General features: G+C 43.1%; 1 protein-coding gene across 2 annotated transcripts; it reads left to right on the top strand.

Moving 5' to 3' along the window:
* Nucleotides 1-6,747: 6,747 nt before the first annotated feature.
* On the top strand, nt 6,748-15,911 carry LOC144110345 (uncharacterized). Of its 2 annotated transcripts, none has more exons than XM_077643198.1 (6): nt 6,748-6,854; nt 8,612-8,757; nt 9,736-9,841; nt 11,506-11,594; nt 14,076-14,187; nt 15,791-15,911. In XM_077643198.1, exons 2-6 carry the CDS (start codon nt 8,646-8,648, stop codon nt 15,795-15,797), a joined length of 426 nt encoding a protein of 141 aa, XP_077499324.1. In that variant the 5' UTR covers nt 6,748-6,854; nt 8,612-8,645; the 3' UTR covers nt 15,798-15,911. The 2 variants fall into 2 exon arrangements, with proteins under 2 accessions (XP_077499324.1, XP_077499323.1); XM_077643197.1 differs by having other exon boundaries at nt 6,751-6,854; nt 8,645-8,757.
* The last annotated feature ends 903 nt before the right edge of the window (nt 15,912-16,814 follow it).

Below are 16,814 nucleotides of genomic sequence, written 5' to 3'. Positions count from 1 at the left end.
CACGCGGTGTGCGGCGAACAACGCAGCTCACCTCCCAAGCGCGTTCACCACGAAGCTTGCGGCTTGTTGCCCGTTCGTTCGGCGCGGAAGCTATGCTGGCGTTCATGGAATCGGGTTTGCAGAGAACGATGTGTCGACGAACTACGACTGCAACTTGAGTCCCGTGCGTTTCGGCAAGACGTCTGGCAGCGCTTCTACGTGGTTTGCCGCTCCGCGCATCAGTTTCACCGTACGTAGCAGAGCGATTTGTCTAACGGGCAAGGCGTCGTGGCCGAACGGGCGATGGCGTTCCGTGGACTCCCTGGCAGTGCTGCAACACGTTGTCGCGTTCCACTCTTAAAGGCGAAGCTTGAACGTCCTCCAACTTTTTTTCCGAAAGAAAGAAAAGCACTTTTTCTACGAGGTGTTCCGCCTGAATGTAATCAAGCTTTTAAACACACGGAGTGAAACCAACTGAGACAGTCGCCTGGCTTAGTCTGCATTATTTTTTCAATCTCCAAACTTTATTTCAAGTAAAGATAAATTAGCAAAGGTTTTAAATTATTGGCTTTAGGAAACAAGTGTCAATGCGGAAGTTGCAGATCTTGAAGAACAGCTGACCGAAATGCTTGCATAAGCTACCGTTCATGGTTTTGGTTTTGGTTTTTGGGAAAAGAAAATGGCGCAGTATGTCTCACATATCGGCTGATACCTGAACCGCGCCGTAAGGCAACGGAAAAAGGAGGGAGTGAAAGAAAGGAAGAAAGAGGTGCCGTAGTGGAGGGCTCCAGAACAATTTCGACCACCTGTGGATCTTTAACGTGCACTGACATCGCACAGCACACGGGCGCCTTAGCGTTTGGCCTCCATCGAAACGCAGCCGCCGCGGTCCGGTTCGAACCCGACCGCGGCGGCTGCCTTTCTATGGAGGCGAAACGCTAAGGTGCCCGTGCATGCAAACATGTCTTTTACAGCCCTTAAAATCAGAACTCCCAAAATAAAATAAAAGCTTCCAAGTAAGAACTGTTCCACTTTATGAATAAAATCCGCTTTTATCTGGACTGCTCTCCCCGATGAGCCTTTGCTTGAGCACTGGGGTAAAGACGTGAGCCAGCAGCTGGTCAAGGGATAGCTTTCTTTGAAGGCCAATAAATAAAGTTACGCAAAGCCCCCCTTGACGGAAACAGCTCTGCTAGGTGTTTCCGGAGACGATCTACAACTTCTGTACTGACACTTTCTTCCTCAAGCCAATAACAAAAAGTTGGCTACTTGGTCTTTTAAATATTAATTTTTAAGAAACGTATTAAAATGACGAAAACTGGGCCACGTGACACTGAACTATCCTCAGTTGGTTTGGCTTGACTAGGAGTACGTAAGTTGTTGGGCGAGTTGACTACGACATTCCATGACTATCCAGCAGCAGATAAACAGCCCAGTAGGGAAGAGGAAATCACGGGGAGGAAATTGTAAACCGGAGTGTTTCCAAACCCTTAACTCTAAAGTAAATGACATCAAGAAGTCTTTTATCCTAGATGTACGCACTGCAATAGCATTGCAGATCTAGTCCACATGGTCTAGACCTGCCCTTTCTATAATGACCCGAATAGAAATGTACAATCCTGGGAGACCTTATTCGTCAACCACGAAGCTGAAGAACAACGCAGTCATCGGTCTCGCCTTGACCGCCACCGAGTCCCAAGAGATACCGGCCGACGGTTAGGGAATGAATGGGGGTTTATGCTATAGCCTTCTCCCCCGTCATTTTTGACGGGTGCAAATTAAAGTTTCTCTCTCTCTCTCTCCATGACTGCAGCGTGACGAATGGGGCCCTGCGTCCTTCTTCTATATCGCGTTCGTCACGCTGTAGTCATGGAATTAACTAGGAAGCTCGTTTTTTTTAAAGCCTTGGTTATATTTAGTTGTACACAGTCATCTTGTTCCTGTAAGAAAAACTGCTTCACTAAAATTAAAGGTGCTTGTCCTGCGGTGGACAAATACCCCTTATTACGGTAATATTTCATTTCATTTTCATTGGAACGAAATTTATGGGCAGCAAAATGGTCTATCAAAGATGTTTCAAGGGCTCCTTTTGCGCAGTAACTGAACTGTAGGCTGCGATTTTTCGTACGATAATATTAACACGATAGTGTTAATAGCAGCGTGTCCTAGAAAAAACAGGTGGAAGCAAAGAATTGACGAAGTTGAGATGAAAATAAATTTTAGTAATTTGGCATCGGGTGGGAATGTAAGAAAGAAAAACGGTCAAGCTAAAGCGGGGTCGAAATGATGCAGTCGCGAAGGCTCGAAAGTTGTGTATTAGAGGTAATCAAAAATACCAAGACGCAGACACGTGGCGAACTTACAAGGCGTAGAACAATTCGAAGCGCACACCATCATCATCATTATCATCATCATCAGCCTGACTACGCCCACTGCAGGGCGAAGGCCTATCCCATGTCTCTATAATTAACCCTGCGTAACAAAAGAAGAATAAGGACACAAGGCGAAGCTACATTCTGAATCATAATGCGTAGCTTGCGATGTGTACACATCCAATAAAGCAATAAAACCACGCGAAAGGCCGATGACTCAATGTAGTACGCATTGCCCTAAATCGTCATGTGTAATATGCATCTGGTTATACCCGAGAATATGGTTACTACGGATTGGAAAAGGTGCGTACAATTATTGTTTCAAACAGGCTCTTTAATTTCCAAAATGATTTACAATTACTGCAATTTCTAACTACTTTACTGATCGCAAGACAGTCTTTGTAATCTTTGAGAGTAAACGTGATTAATATGCATGCATAAAACGACTGTATTAACCATTGTGTCATATATCTACTGTGCTTCATCAACGCCAACTCAATCAATACACAGAATCCACTTGATATGACGTTTCAGCCACACGTCAATATCATGCCTAAAAAAGCATAACCATAATAAACAAGGCGAAACAATGATCACACTGTGCTGGAGCACTTAATTGGCATTTGGCATAAGTACACAAATCGACTGTTATTTTTTTCGGTGACTAACGTTTGGTAACCTCCAGGAAGCAGGCATTTCATGTAATCTTTCTGATTATGCAAAAAATTGAGAAGTACGAGGCGCAACGTTGCCCTTAGGCGTTGCTTTAGGTTTGTTTTGTTTTTAAAAAACACAATATTATTATTAACATTAACTAGCTATGAGACGATGTAATCTTTCTGATTATGCACAAAATTGAGAAAATATGACGCATACCTTTGCCCTTAGGCGTTGCATTAGGGTTGTTGTTTTTTTGAAAAAAAAACGCAATATGATTCATGACATTAATTAGTTGTGAGACGTTGCTGTATTCCATTTCTCTTAAGCGAAGTACTTTGACGTAGGCTCCGCATTGTGCAACTCGCGCAAAGACTCCTAATTTTGGTGTCATAAGCTGCATGTTGAAAAGCCTAGCCGCGAACCGAGGTTTGTTTAACACCTGTCTAGACACGTGTAAGAATTTAGAAGAAATACAACGCCAACCAAAGGCTAAGTGCAGTGACATTCAACGAGATAGCGCTCTTTCAACTATTTACACCAAAGGTTTCAAGTTGACGCCACTTTACAAGTTGCGTCAAGTAAACTATTCAAATTGTGCGATCTCATTGATCGACTTCATTGTGGATAGCCCCTGTGTCTAATGCCGAAATGTTTTGTAAAATCACGTGTCAAAATCAATTACATTAATAAGACAGGCATAAGCATAAATACCAACAGTTCTCACCGTTGCATTAGTATAATATTTTTCTTCGTGAATATTCTTAGCTGGTTTTGGCTTTATGAAGCTTAACGCCCCAAAGTGACTCATGTTATCAGGGACGCCGTAGTGAAGGGCTCCGGATGATTTCGACCAACTGGAGTTCTTTAATGCGCAGTGGCACATCGCACAGCACACGGACCTCTAAAATTTCTCCTCCATCGAAATGCCACTGCCACGGCCGGGATCGAACCCGCGTCTTTCGGGTTAACAGCCCAGCACAACTACCGAGCCACCGCGGCGGCTTCTAACCTATTTACGCCGCTGTAAATGTTCGCTGGATCTCAGACGTAGTCCTATTGCCCTAAAGCATATTTTGACGGTAGCACTGCCATCGATCATAATAAGCGCGCGTTCGTTGTAACTGTGGCGTTATAAGCGCGCAATGAATATGTCAGCTCCAGAAGATCCTGAAAGCTTATCTTATTAGGTCTCTATCCGCTGCTTACTTTTTTTTTACATTGAGATAAAGTCATCACTCATTTATTTAAGTTGAATTTGTGCAAGGAGGCGACATATCCCTTAGCGAAAAAAGGCTATTCTAAAAATGCATTTCGAATATATTGTATTAATTTCGTATTAATTTTGCATTTCTTGTCCCTATGCTTAAATTGCATTGTATTAATTTCGTATTAATTTTGCATTTCTTGTCCCTATGCTTAAATTGCCATACGAATGCTGTCTTTGCAAGGCAGAAGTACTATTTTGAACATTTTTACAAATGCATCAAAAATGCATTTTCTGTCCGCTTAGTATATTTACTATGCATTAAAGGTATACTACAAATACACATTAAATACATTAAAAATATAATGAAAATATACAACTCATACATTAAATATAGGCTTAAAATATACATTAAATGTATACTAAAATGTACATTAAATACATTAAAAACAACTAAAGTATTTATTCACTTATTGTACTAGTCGGATTCACCGGATAATACTGATCAATGTTGTCCACAGCAGAAGTAATGACTGAATGGGCTATAAGCGTCAGGAGACAGACAATCCCAGAGAGACCGCGTTGTCATCAAGAAGTCTATGCCAATGCAAGATCACGCGACGGAATCTGAACGGGAAAGATGTCGCCACGCAGTAAATGCCAATGTAAAGTGACACCAGCAAAGAGGAACCCCTCCCACAATGGCAATACTTGGCTTCGCTTATACATACGCCGCGAGAGGAGACACACTATCTTGCCTGGTGAGGGGCTTTTTGCACAAAGACTGTGGGCCCCCAAAATTGTCGCACAAGCGTCGGAGTGGTCGCGTTCGAATCTGCGGCCTATCTGGAACCGAACTGCTAGTCGTAACTTGCGTCAGGCATTGGTCAGGAGTCGAACTGTTAGCCAACAAATACATGGGCGTCTATAACAGCCGGTTGGCCTTGCCGGTCGGGGTCCTTTTCGCTGGCATGTTCGGGCCCGGAGGCGCGCATGGGCCATTGCCGGTATAACGCTATCATGCTGTCCCCGCGTAATTTAAATAAGTGGTAATTGCATTTCTGCTAGAAGTTAACATAAACGAATGGACTAAAACGGATAGTTGTCACCGTTCCCGGAAACGTGATTTCGAGCTCTTGGTTGTTCCACGGCAGCTTAAAGCGTGCTGCAAATATGCTGATGCGGACTACCCATTTGTTAGAGTTGAAGTTATACTACGCCGAACTTAATTTCGCATTTACGAAAGTACACTTTAAATGCATTGCCAACATGTAATTTCCCGCAACGCGATTTCGAGCACTAACTCTTAAACGGCTGCTTGAAGTGTGCTGCAAATACGTTTACGCGGACAGCTCATTCGTTATAATAGAAGTGTACTTTGGACGAATTAATGTCGTATTTGCGAAAGTACACTTTCAATAAATTGCCAACATGCAAAGTCAATTTCCCGAAACGCGATTTCGAGTACTAGCTTGTTCTACGGCAGCTTAAAGTGTGCTTGAAATATATTTAAAAGGAGTTCCCGTTTGTTAAAATTGAAGTATACTTGAGACGAATTAATTTCATATTTACGAAAGTGCACTTTTAATATACTGACAAGATGCTAAAACCACGTTAATATTTTTTCATGTATTTGAAATGTGCTCGAAGCATGCTTTAAGTGCCGTGTTTCTGGAAAATTTTAAGAATATATTTCGAATACCAAGCATAGAATTTCCGGAGCCTATTTCAGGCATATTTAATGCATTAATAAAAACAAAATATGATTCAAATACATTATAAATATCCCGAAGTATATTTCAAACGCATTGGTTTTCAATAAGGGATGTCACAATAAGGAGATTGAGCGCACTTTTTTTTTTTAATGCGAGAAGGTACAAAGATAGCGAATCATTTATTTCTATAATGAAGCATTTTATGCTCCTTCGTTATATTGTCCAGAAGAACAACTCCACTGGTTGTTCTTGGTAATTTATGAAGGTAAAGTTTTTATTAAATGTTCCCAATTTGTGAATATCACTCGTCGCCACATCGTCACATTTATGTAGACATGTACTTATTATATAATCAGTACATCTTATATGCAATGAATACGTCAGCTCCAGAGAACCGCTCAAACTTACTTTAGGACGCCTGTTTCTGCGCATTAACATCCGTAGAAAGCTGCAAAGCCATCGATCATTTTATTCGGTAAAACTTCCATAACAACCCGATTACACCCTTGCTAAAAGAGGCCACATGTCAAAATCAGAAGGCTGTTAAACGTTTCTTGGAATTCAATATATATAGCACTGGAATAAAACAAATGGTTTATTTGTATAATGAAGCATTATATGCTCCTCAATTTTACTTTCTACAAGTAGGTCTCCGCTGATTTTCCGCGCTAGTTGGCGCACGTAAAGTAATTTATCGAATGTTCTCTATTTCTCTAAAGCTCATTTGATTTAGGTCGCAAAGCGTATTAGAGGCAAAGAAAGACGGAATAAATTAAATTAAACGGGGATGAAACCCCTGACTAATTATGCCTCCGCGGTGGGTATAAAACCAGATATGAGAGTATCGGTGCACAACAGCAGTAAACTCTCTGCTGATTCCTTGGCTGTCCGGCTGGTTCGCTCACTGGGAGAAGTGTCTTTGACGTAAGTACTTTTATGATTTGTCCAGAGGGCCGCTGTGGGCTGTGAGCTCTCCGCCGTAGAGTGCGCTACTCTGCAGTGGTTAGTAAATCGCGCCGAACGAATCAGTCAGTGGAATAACCGCACTCTACCACAACGAGAGAAAAGGTGATCCAGGTCGACTTATAGAAACTACACGCAGTGATTTTCGTTCACCATCACTAACACCGCACAAACTCAAGGGAACGAAATCTGCGACCACTTTGTCTGTGAACATGCAAGAGATGGACCCTAATTTGTAGAGTTCGTTATTTTCGTTCTCTGCGTGCCAAGCATATGATGATAATATAGATCGCAGCGCTTTTAGTGAACGGCTTTCAAAACGCTAGGTTTAACCGAGCCTCCTGAGCAGATTGCATGCTTAGAAAGAGGTGTAATATGTAACATAAAACTGTAAGAAACGGCTTGCGTAGGCGATAGAAAAAAGCTGGGTACCAGTAACTAGGTATATCGCAGTGCAGTAGCAGAGTGCGCTCTTTCCTTTTCCACATTTTGCGACCTTGGAGACACCGCTCGAAAATATTTAAAACTCGGTATATAGGCTTCCCTACAACTTAGCTTGAACGTCGTTGAGGGAAGTTTATAATACTCTTTCATGGTACGAGCGCATTAGAGTTTTGAGATGATGGTAAGAATATGGGTGTCGTCGCCCTCACCACGCCGGTATAGTAATCTCAACAACACAGACTTCTTCCAAGAACCTTCTTTTTTTTCTGCTTAGCACTGGCTGCGGCCGCGTTATTTCAGGAAGTTTTCGGTGTTCGTCTTGGAATTCCACTCTGTCACCCTAGCAGGTCAACGGCTGTCATTTTGCATGTCGCGTCCGCTGCCTATACCCATTTCTACTTTAAAATTCCAGAATTTGGTGATAGTAAACAACATTCCCAAAACGATTAAATCTTGCAGGAGTTCAGCAGGGAACAACGAAGGCTTCCATATTTGTCTTATTTCATCGGCAGCCTCACTAGCTTGAGCACAACTATTCCTGTGCGCAAGAAGCAAGTGCGCAGAGCACGCTCCCAACCGTCATTTTTAAGTTTGACCTTCGGGTGCACCCTCCGCGGTGGCTCAGTGGTTAGGGCGATCGGCTACTGACCCGGAGTACCCGGGTTCGAGCCCGACAGCGGCGGCCGCGTTTCGATGGAGGCGAAACGCTAAGGCGTCCGTGTGCTGTGCGATATCAGCGCACGTTAAAGATTCCCAGGTGGTCGAAATTATTCCGGACCCCTCAACTACGGCCCCTCTTCCTTCCTTCTCTTAGTCCCTCCTTTACGCCTTCCCTTACGGCGCGGTTCAGGTGTCCGCCGATATGTGAGACCGATACTGCGCCATTTCCTTTTCTCAAAAAACTAATTTTCGTCTTCAATTGCTTCGGGTGCAACTAAACCAATCAGGTAATATTAGTGCAACGCATCAAACAAGCTGTGGGATTGCATCAAAACTGCAAACTACGAGACAAATGTCTTCAATATAAGGCCTCTCACGGTGCCTGTTCTGACAGCTTTTTTTTTTTGTTATGGTCCCTTGCGGGCTATTTAATATAAGACGTAGCTATTAATATAAGTCCTAGCTGTCTCGAATCGCTAAAGTTTTCTTAAATTTGAGAAACCTTACAGCTCTCTCTGGCGTCCGTAGCAGTCAGGAAGGTATGTTTTGTCTCGCGGGAAATGTGACACCTGTCGTTTTACAATCTGTGTCCTGCATTTTTACATTCTTTCCAGATAAAGCCATTTTCGCCCTTCACGTCCTTGTAGAATGCTCCTCTGCAGCCTCCTTGGTCTACTGCTACTGTGGTTGCCCAGCAGTCGAGCCGACGGTTCTGAAAACGTAAAAGTAGTGACGGCACCAAATCCAACCTTACAGGAAGGTATGCGCCAACACGGTTTTGTGACGTAGTGAAGACAGTGGTCCGGCAGTCTGGAAAATAGCGAAAAGGTCTTCTAAAAGAAACTGTTGATTGGGCTTGGCTTGTAGCGACAAAGAAATTAATGACACGCCGGTGGCGTGGCAATAAGCGTGCTCGATTGTCGTCGAACAGAAGGCCCGCCGCTCTTGGCCACGCTCAGTTTTAAGCTGGCAAGGAACTATCGAGACAAGGCGCCAAAGCCACAGCAATAATCTGAAACTATGCGCAAGCAGCGGACGCGGCTGCAAGCATTCGCGATAAGACAGGAGGTGAATGCGACGACATCAAAGCTGTTATCCAAAAAGGAAGTTGATTCCGTTATCTTAGAAGAAACAACCTACAGGACGCTTCGTACATGCATCCCATGCCATACAGGTTTCAATAAAAAAAAACATTCACAACTGTTCATGCACTCAAGTTACAATAAAGATGACGAATTTCTTGTACAAGTGGTTTTAACCCATCTTATCTTGCATTATCTAGCGATGAACCTAGCTCCTATACATAAAGTTCTCGCTTGTAATATTCAAACACAGAAGATGTTTGCAGATCTTCTGATCACGATTAATCATAATAAAAGACCGTTAAGAAACAGTAAATAAAAATGCAGGGTAGTTTTTTTGGTTAGTCCGTTTATCCTTGTCAAAATAAGAAGACTGTCGTAAGATGAAGGAATATTTTCACGTATTTTATTAACAGGATTGAAGACCCCTTCCCCAGAAAAATTCTTGCTTCGATGTAAAGCATTTTTCAGAAAATTGCCACAACAGATTTGTTTACAAATTTCTCTGTGGCCTTCCTTGCTAGAATTAAGCATCTACATGTAGATGTTCCCTAATTCAACCCTTTGTGTACAAATTTCTCTGTGGCCTTCCTTGCTAGAACTAAGCTTCTACATGTAGATGTTCCCTAATTCAACACTTTCGTTTTCTTTTTCAGGGACTTGCGTTTACAAAACGCTTATCTTTAACGCAACCATACCAGTGCCAGGAAAATGCCAGCTTTTGGAATGCGATTATGAGAATAAGAAAATCATTATAAAAGAGTAGGTTGCCACATTTTTGCGTCGTTACTGTTTATTCAGTTATTGTGTATTGTGTTATTTAAAATGCAATATCCTTAACTATTTCTTTAGCACGCATATTGAAATCTCTCAATTTGACCTATGGCGCATATTCCCCATTCATGACAATTGAGGCTATTTCTGGGCAAGTAATGACATTGAGTCGGTTGCCGAAGAACTGTACTTCAGTTTTGGAATCGAATTTTTTGTCAGCCGAAGAAGGCAATATTTTAAAACTGAATGCCAACACTGAACCATCACGCAAGCAGGGTGCTCGAACTATCGTCGTCTTCTCGCACCGACCCTACTCAGCAACGATGGTGTTCTCGCGTTTTGGCAGCATCGACTGTTGACTCTGTAGGTGCAAGTGTCAAATTTTGTGAGAAAATATGACGTCTATTCATCTGATTTTATATGCGAAATAGGCGATGGCTCCTCCCAACCCTAACCATCGATAGCTGCCCGTTTGTTGCTTTCGTTTAGGCCATTGTCGAGCAGATTCACTGCTTTTAGGGCTTCTCAGAAGGTGCCGGATATGTTGTGAATAATTCCATGGCCCCAGCCAGCAGTGCAGCGAACAGTGTGAACAGAGTCATGGGGAAGACAGCCCGCGTTCTACCTTGGCACGGTACTGCGGAGTATCCGAAATCTCTCCCCGCGAGCAACTGATTATTTCATTTGCTGACCGGATAGTATAACATCGTGTTCTGTAAATTCGAATGCTGATTTCTGGCATAGAAGTGCAGGACACGTTTATTCTGGATTAGTTATTCTGTTCTGCGACTGGGTATATGTTTAGTACTTTTCTGATTTTTGTGCCAGTCTCTCCAACTGTGCCAAAACAAAGATTTTTTTCTTCTGTATGCCACGTATACTGTTTGCTTTTGTATCATTGAAAATAGAAGTGTGTTGGCTACACTGTGGTGTGCAGCAACAAAACATTCAAAACGTACAAAACATTCATTCACACCACCTTTAAATTTGTTCATTCGTGTTAAAAAAACAGTTAATGCAAAGTTTTCTACGCTCACACAAAAGCGATCCGCGCAGCGGCCGCGGTGATGGCGGAGCGCGCGGCTGCAGTTGCTGCGAGTCACGTTGCTGCGAGTCACGTGCTACCACGTCACGTGGTTACTTACGTAGCTCCACTTCTCTTCAAGGCCATTCGTTCAGACACAGCGAAATCGGCACCGCTAGGCTAATAAAACTTTCGCTTTAAAAATGTGTACTCATCGCCTGAAGGGGATGTTACATTAGCATAGAAAGGGAATCATCGGAAAACTGAGAAAATGTTCACCTGATGATTCCACGAGCATAGAGGCTCAGACACCGCAAAGTACAGAAAGGCTGTAAATACGTTAAGCCCCGAGTCCTCGTAAAAGTCAAGCTCGCGTGAAACGATTATGGCGAGCAGCAAGCACCCATTCGTTTTCTATTTGACACCTGTGGTTGTTGTAACGGCTTTTATTATCTTGAATTGCTTCCTTGCTCGTCTATCTGCTCTTTTCTAAGCAAGCACGGCGTTTCCTATTACATGTACGCTTTTAAAAGCAAAAAAAAAATTCAATTGTGTCCGGTTCGCTTGTTATTCCACTTACTGCACTTCCTGAACGCGCTTGAAATCTGACATATGCCCTCAACTTCAGGTGCAAAGAACGTCCCCACCACTGCAACAGAACTGATCCTTCCGCACCGTTTCCCAAGTGCTGTGCGACAACCTGCCATGGAAAGTCAAGTGAGTTCAGTAGAACTGATTTTGGGGTTCATTTCAGTGTTGAATGCTACCAAGGTAAACGTAAAAAAAAGTTAGCTTCCGAGGCTTGACGATGTGTGCGTTTCTGGTCACATGACAAGCAGAATGCAGGAATTAATGTCAATAATACGAAATGTGCACCTGAAGTTTGCTACCACATTTTTTCGTCAGTTGAAGCATAAACTGTGCGCGACGTGCAAAAGTACAAAGTGGACACGAATAATATTTTGGAAACTTTTCTCTTATGAAAAGACCAAATGCAGATTTAGGTATATTTTCCACTACTACAGCTCTAAGGGTACTTCCTCTTGCGGAAATGGCGTCGCTATTGGTTTTCTCTATGAAGTCGTAGCATATAGAACCCGAAAATCCCAAGAAGCTTCTTCAGGCAGGACAGGGTCGTAAGTGCTGTGTTGACCAGCTGCTGCGCCCTCTCGAAATTGTGCCGCCTGTGGTGGTCAATCCCATCGAGGCTCACATGCAAGTAAGTGAGCTCCAGGTGGTGTGGACGTTTTATATCTGTGAGAGTTGTCCGGTGAACAACTTCTTTGGTTATTGCGGGGCGTATATTATTACCCAGACCATCTGAGCATTATCTTGCAATACACAAAGCGCAGCGTCCTCCTCTTTAGCGAAAACCACCTATTGCAGGTGGTTATGTCGCTGAAAATTAGATCAAATATCAAACGGCAGCCGTACAACTTTCTCCCTGCCACTGCCAGGAATAGCCAGAATAATGTTAATTTTTTCGTCTGCGTTTGCTAAACGCTGCCTATATGGCGTGCTTGGGTACTTGGTGTAAAAGGGTACTTGGGATAACATAAGTGCTCTCATGTAGTAAACCACAGGGGCGCCCGAGCCTGTCCAGATATTCTACGGCCATCAAGAGTATGCCCTGATCAAAAGTATACCTTTACATATTGCACTTCTCTCACAGTGCATCTACCTCAGTCTGCTAGAAGAAAACGCGCGAAGTCAAAACCTCCTTGATAAGATTTCAGTTTACTATTCTGAACAATGTGCTCCCGCGAGGCCCCAAAAGCGCATGCATCATTCACACCACCCAGAGTTAGAACACGCTAGAGCGATGCGGCTCCTGCCTTTTGAAGTGTACCAACAACGTTCTATTTTTAATGAGAAAATCATGTCGCTAAACCTACAGGTCCGTCACTACAGTGGAGCCCCGATGTGAACTAAAACAGCAGATGACAAACAATCGACTTAGGCTTGCATTCCTAGGTCAGCTCTGCAAGTCGAACGCGAGGTTGGGTCCGCGAAAGTCTTTTGTGTAAAATCTAGAATCCATTTCTGTTTTAAAACTTAAGGAAGCATCTCTTGTCAACCGTACCCAGCAATTCTGGAAAGAAGAATTTTTGAGTGGAAAACCATTTATGAACGAAGTTTTTTCATGTAATGAAAGATTTCGCTATAACAATCATTACATCCGCAGATCTCCGGTCGGCAGGATTGAATTTTTTTTCTATTAACGTTTTTGCTATCGTCAAAAGCGTTCTCTATTGGTTTCCTATTGCAGTCTTAACTGTTAAATGCGACCGATAAAACACTTTAAAAAATAAGAATTGACCATTATCTTCAAAATTACCGTAAAAGTATCTTACGATGTAGCAATTTTCAAAATGTTTACCCGAAATTGCTGGACTTGCGTAAGAAGGAGGCTCTGGGATTTAGAAAAAAAAAGGCGTGTCCAGGGAGTAATGATCCGTTCCACATTATAATTAACCGACATTTTAGTTATTGGCATTAAAAAAATAAGTGTAATATTAGCTGTATCAGAGGACAGAAATTCTGTATCAGGGGACAGAAATTAACTCTGAATTATATTTAACAAGTTTCATAACTGTTTGTCGCCACAGAGTTTCCGCCGCACATCATTGCTTAAATACCCCCACCCCCCTTTTTCCAGTTGCTGCACCTAGAGTCGCATTTATGTGGGCGCACCATTGGTGGTTGCTCTTGCGTTCTCTACGGTGGTTCATGTACGATATATGAATATTAAGTGGCATTGCTAGTACCGAAGGTCCACAGTACGACGCTGCTAATCTAAAAGTCAGTTATATTTATGTAAGGTGCATGCTTTTCAAGTAAATGAAGTCATTTCTAAGCATGCAAACGTGTTGCGTCAATATTTCATACCAACCTCTGAGAGACAAAACAATCACCAAGTTTTCAGCAAATATATTTCTAAATGCCAGTGAGCGTGCGCTCAAGTTGTGCAGTTACATGTGCACTCGTACAAGCTGTATTTCGTTCATAGATTGACAACTAGAGCGGCTACGGTTGTGCGTGAAATTTAGGAGCCGAATCCGCTCTTTTAGTGCGAAGCAGTACAACACGTCCCGAAGCCTGCGTTGTTTCGTTTTGCAATGTGCAGCCGGCTTACTTCTGTCGTTAGACAGGTTTGAGCCCAAAATTTTACATCCATGTGAATGTGAAACATTTCAGACCCATACTGCATGACGCCCACCGGCATTCCTCTGCTCGAGGGAACCAGCCAGCGGTTAGGGAATCCATGTGTGCAATACACGTGTAAAGGCGGAGAACTCTCCACCGGAACGTAAGTCGCACCTGTTATAAATCATGTACTTATGTGATGAGACCATACAGCAGGTCAGGCATGCCTTTCAGTCTAAAGGCGATACGGCGGGCGAAGAAATATGTTTAAGCGCATGATTCTACCCACCCATCGTCCTCGGCGCCAGCTATCTGACCCAGGCCGAAACAACAGGAAGCAACGAAGTTTTAAAACCACTGACGGACGATTACGATAGTCGATAATGCGAAGTTTGAGCGCGGATATTCTCGTTTCGCACCCTCCGCGATCTTCTCGTGGTAACCACCTTCCAGCTGTCCACCCTACCGCTTTCGCAGTGGCAGGTGCTATTTCTCTCTGTTGCTACCTGCCCCCTATTGTGTGAGAGACGACCGGGTGACCTGTGACCTGTCAGGTAGTGTATTACGCCTTCGTCCTTCTGGAATGGGTGCCCGGTCAAAATGATCCAGAGGGGCAGCAGCATGTGCCCATGCCATCGCTTCGCTACATGTCACCAAGACGCCCTTTGCCTCGTCCGGAAGATTACGACCCTGAGATGAAGTGAGCTATACACCGCCAACACTGAAACAAAGGCTCACAGAATTACTCTTCTCTCAGTGCTCCCTTTCCCACACTTTACCAGCCGCCAGAATAGTCATATCCTACAAGCACAAAGCTAAACAAAGCCCGCATGCTTAACAGCTGTTGTCACGCCCGCCGTACGGCATGGTGCGGGCGCCTTGTCGGTACAAATACCTAATGGCCCTTCGGGTAAGTACTTAATTCACAACACTGTTTCCTCTCAACCTCTCGGTCTGCCACGTTCTTTATTCCTAGGAGGGCTGTTTCGCTACCGCTTTTGGTGGTCCGCGTGAGGCAAATTATAGGTGACCATAACACTACCCCTAACTTGAGCTTCATCAACTCGTTTTTTTAATTCTGCAGCCTTCGCCTCTAAAGTGGAAAACAATTCTTCCTCTCTTTTGTTTTGCTTCTGTATGTCAAAGTAGTCCTGGACTCTACACTAGATTTGTAACTCAATTCTGAGACTCGTTCTCATTCTATCTCAAATAAAAACAGAGTACCCGGTAATAACAATGTAAAACACGTGTATAATTTGTTATAAGAGAAGCCATGCACACGCTGAACCAGCAGCTCCGCAAGCAAGGCATTTTCCTAAAAGTTCAAAAAATTATTTCAATGCATGAGTTAGAGGTGCAGGTGTAGATAACAACAGACTGTAAATAATAAAAGAATCTCTCCTTGGTGAACTCTCTGGGATCATTGTTTAAGCTATGAATTCAAATATACTTTTCTGGCTGTGATTCAAAAGCAGTTTGGTGCAGTGACCTTTAGCTAACAGGTTGTAATGTTGAAAATAAAATATATTAAAAGTCGAGTTCGAGTCGACTTTCCGTAGGGATTTCCATACAACTGCAGCATTACTGGGCTCTCTTAATTACTATTTTATTATTCTTTATACATTCACTGTCGATAAATCATAGATGAACATTATGTATAAACAACAGAAGGACTGTACTATAGAAACAATAAAAGCCTTGGAATACAAATTACCTCAGCTTCCATCTGCTGTGGCTTGCTATCTAATAACACTTCCTTCTTCCAGGTGCTAGAGATGAAAGCCGTACCCCAAGAAGAGGTGTCCAATTGAAACGAAAGATCCTAGTGCGAAAATAGCATGTAAAAGTGCAAATGACGACAAGAATAAAATTTAAAGTTTTTGTGAATCCCTGTTTAGTGAGTGCCCTCTGAGGCGCTGTGAAAATATATCAAAAAAGTGTCTTTGATAACAATGGCTCATTAAAGAAAGTGAGGACACAGCAGACAGCGCTTCATAGAACGAACAGTTCACAAGCGAGATAACGGAAACTTTAGAGCCCAATTCGAAGAATCAAAACCGCGCCAGCCATCGTTCTGTTCTGACGCTCTAAAAAGTAATAGCGTTTATGGGAAGCACATTTATCTCGTCTTCTGCTTTCCGCTTCTATTCTTTGGCTATACCTGGTTTTTAAACTTTTGTTCATGAAGAAGTTTGTCCAGTGCCTTCCTAGTCTATGGCCTAATTTCGTCAGGCTAGGTGGATGCAAATCTATGTACGGGCTTTCCGAATAAAAATATTAATTATCTATTTGTATTACTGGAGTCGCTGTTGCCTTTTGTATTACGCTTTTTTTTTCAACATGACTCGCAATAAAGTGCAGGTCCATCCTGCCCCAGGGCGCCAGCACCTATGATATTGTCACGAAGCTAGGTGCTGCTTGTTCATGCTGAAAACTGCCGGCGCATGGGTTTATCGCTTTGTTCGTTACACGAGATGCGACCAGGTTTATCTAAAATTATCGCAGCACAAGCAACTGCTTCCACATTATTCAAGATTCTTTTAGCTGCCTTTGGCGCTTTATCTCCAAGGTTCTTAGCCTGCTTTAAACTGAACGCGGCCGAAAGCGGCAACGGTGTGTTTCGACGACCGTTGAGCACGTTTGTTGCTATCGCCGCCGCCGAGTTGTTCAGTTCTTAGCGGCGCAAATCAGCCCAGCAAAGAATTTATTTCTACCGTCCCTCAGTCTGCACGTCCATTCGTCAAGGCGTTTTCACTACCACGTTACATCCGCTGGAAGTGCATGATTTGC

The sequence above is a fragment of the Amblyomma americanum genome, chromosome 11 (genome assembly GCF_052857255.1).
Source record: "Amblyomma americanum isolate KBUSLIRL-KWMA chromosome 11, ASM5285725v1, whole genome shotgun sequence".
NCBI classification, from domain to species: Eukaryota; Metazoa; Arthropoda; class Arachnida; order Ixodida; family Ixodidae; genus Amblyomma; species Amblyomma americanum.
Note: the sequence above shows the minus strand (reverse complement) of the source record. Positions and strands in the feature narration are given on the sequence as shown.

Coding starts and splice junctions, on each gene's coding strand:
- LOC144110345 (XM_077643197.1), top strand. CDS start 6,766: ATGAGAGTATCGGTGCACAACAGCAGTAAACTCTCTGCTGATTCCTTG. Junction 6,855..8,644: donor CTGGGAGAAGTGTCTTTGAC/GTAAGTACTTTT, acceptor ACGTCCTTGTAG/AATGCTCCTCTGCAGCCTCC. Junction 9,842..11,505: donor AAGAAAATCATTATAAAAGA/GTAGGTTGCCAC, acceptor CCTCAACTTCAG/GTGCAAAGAACGTCCCCACC.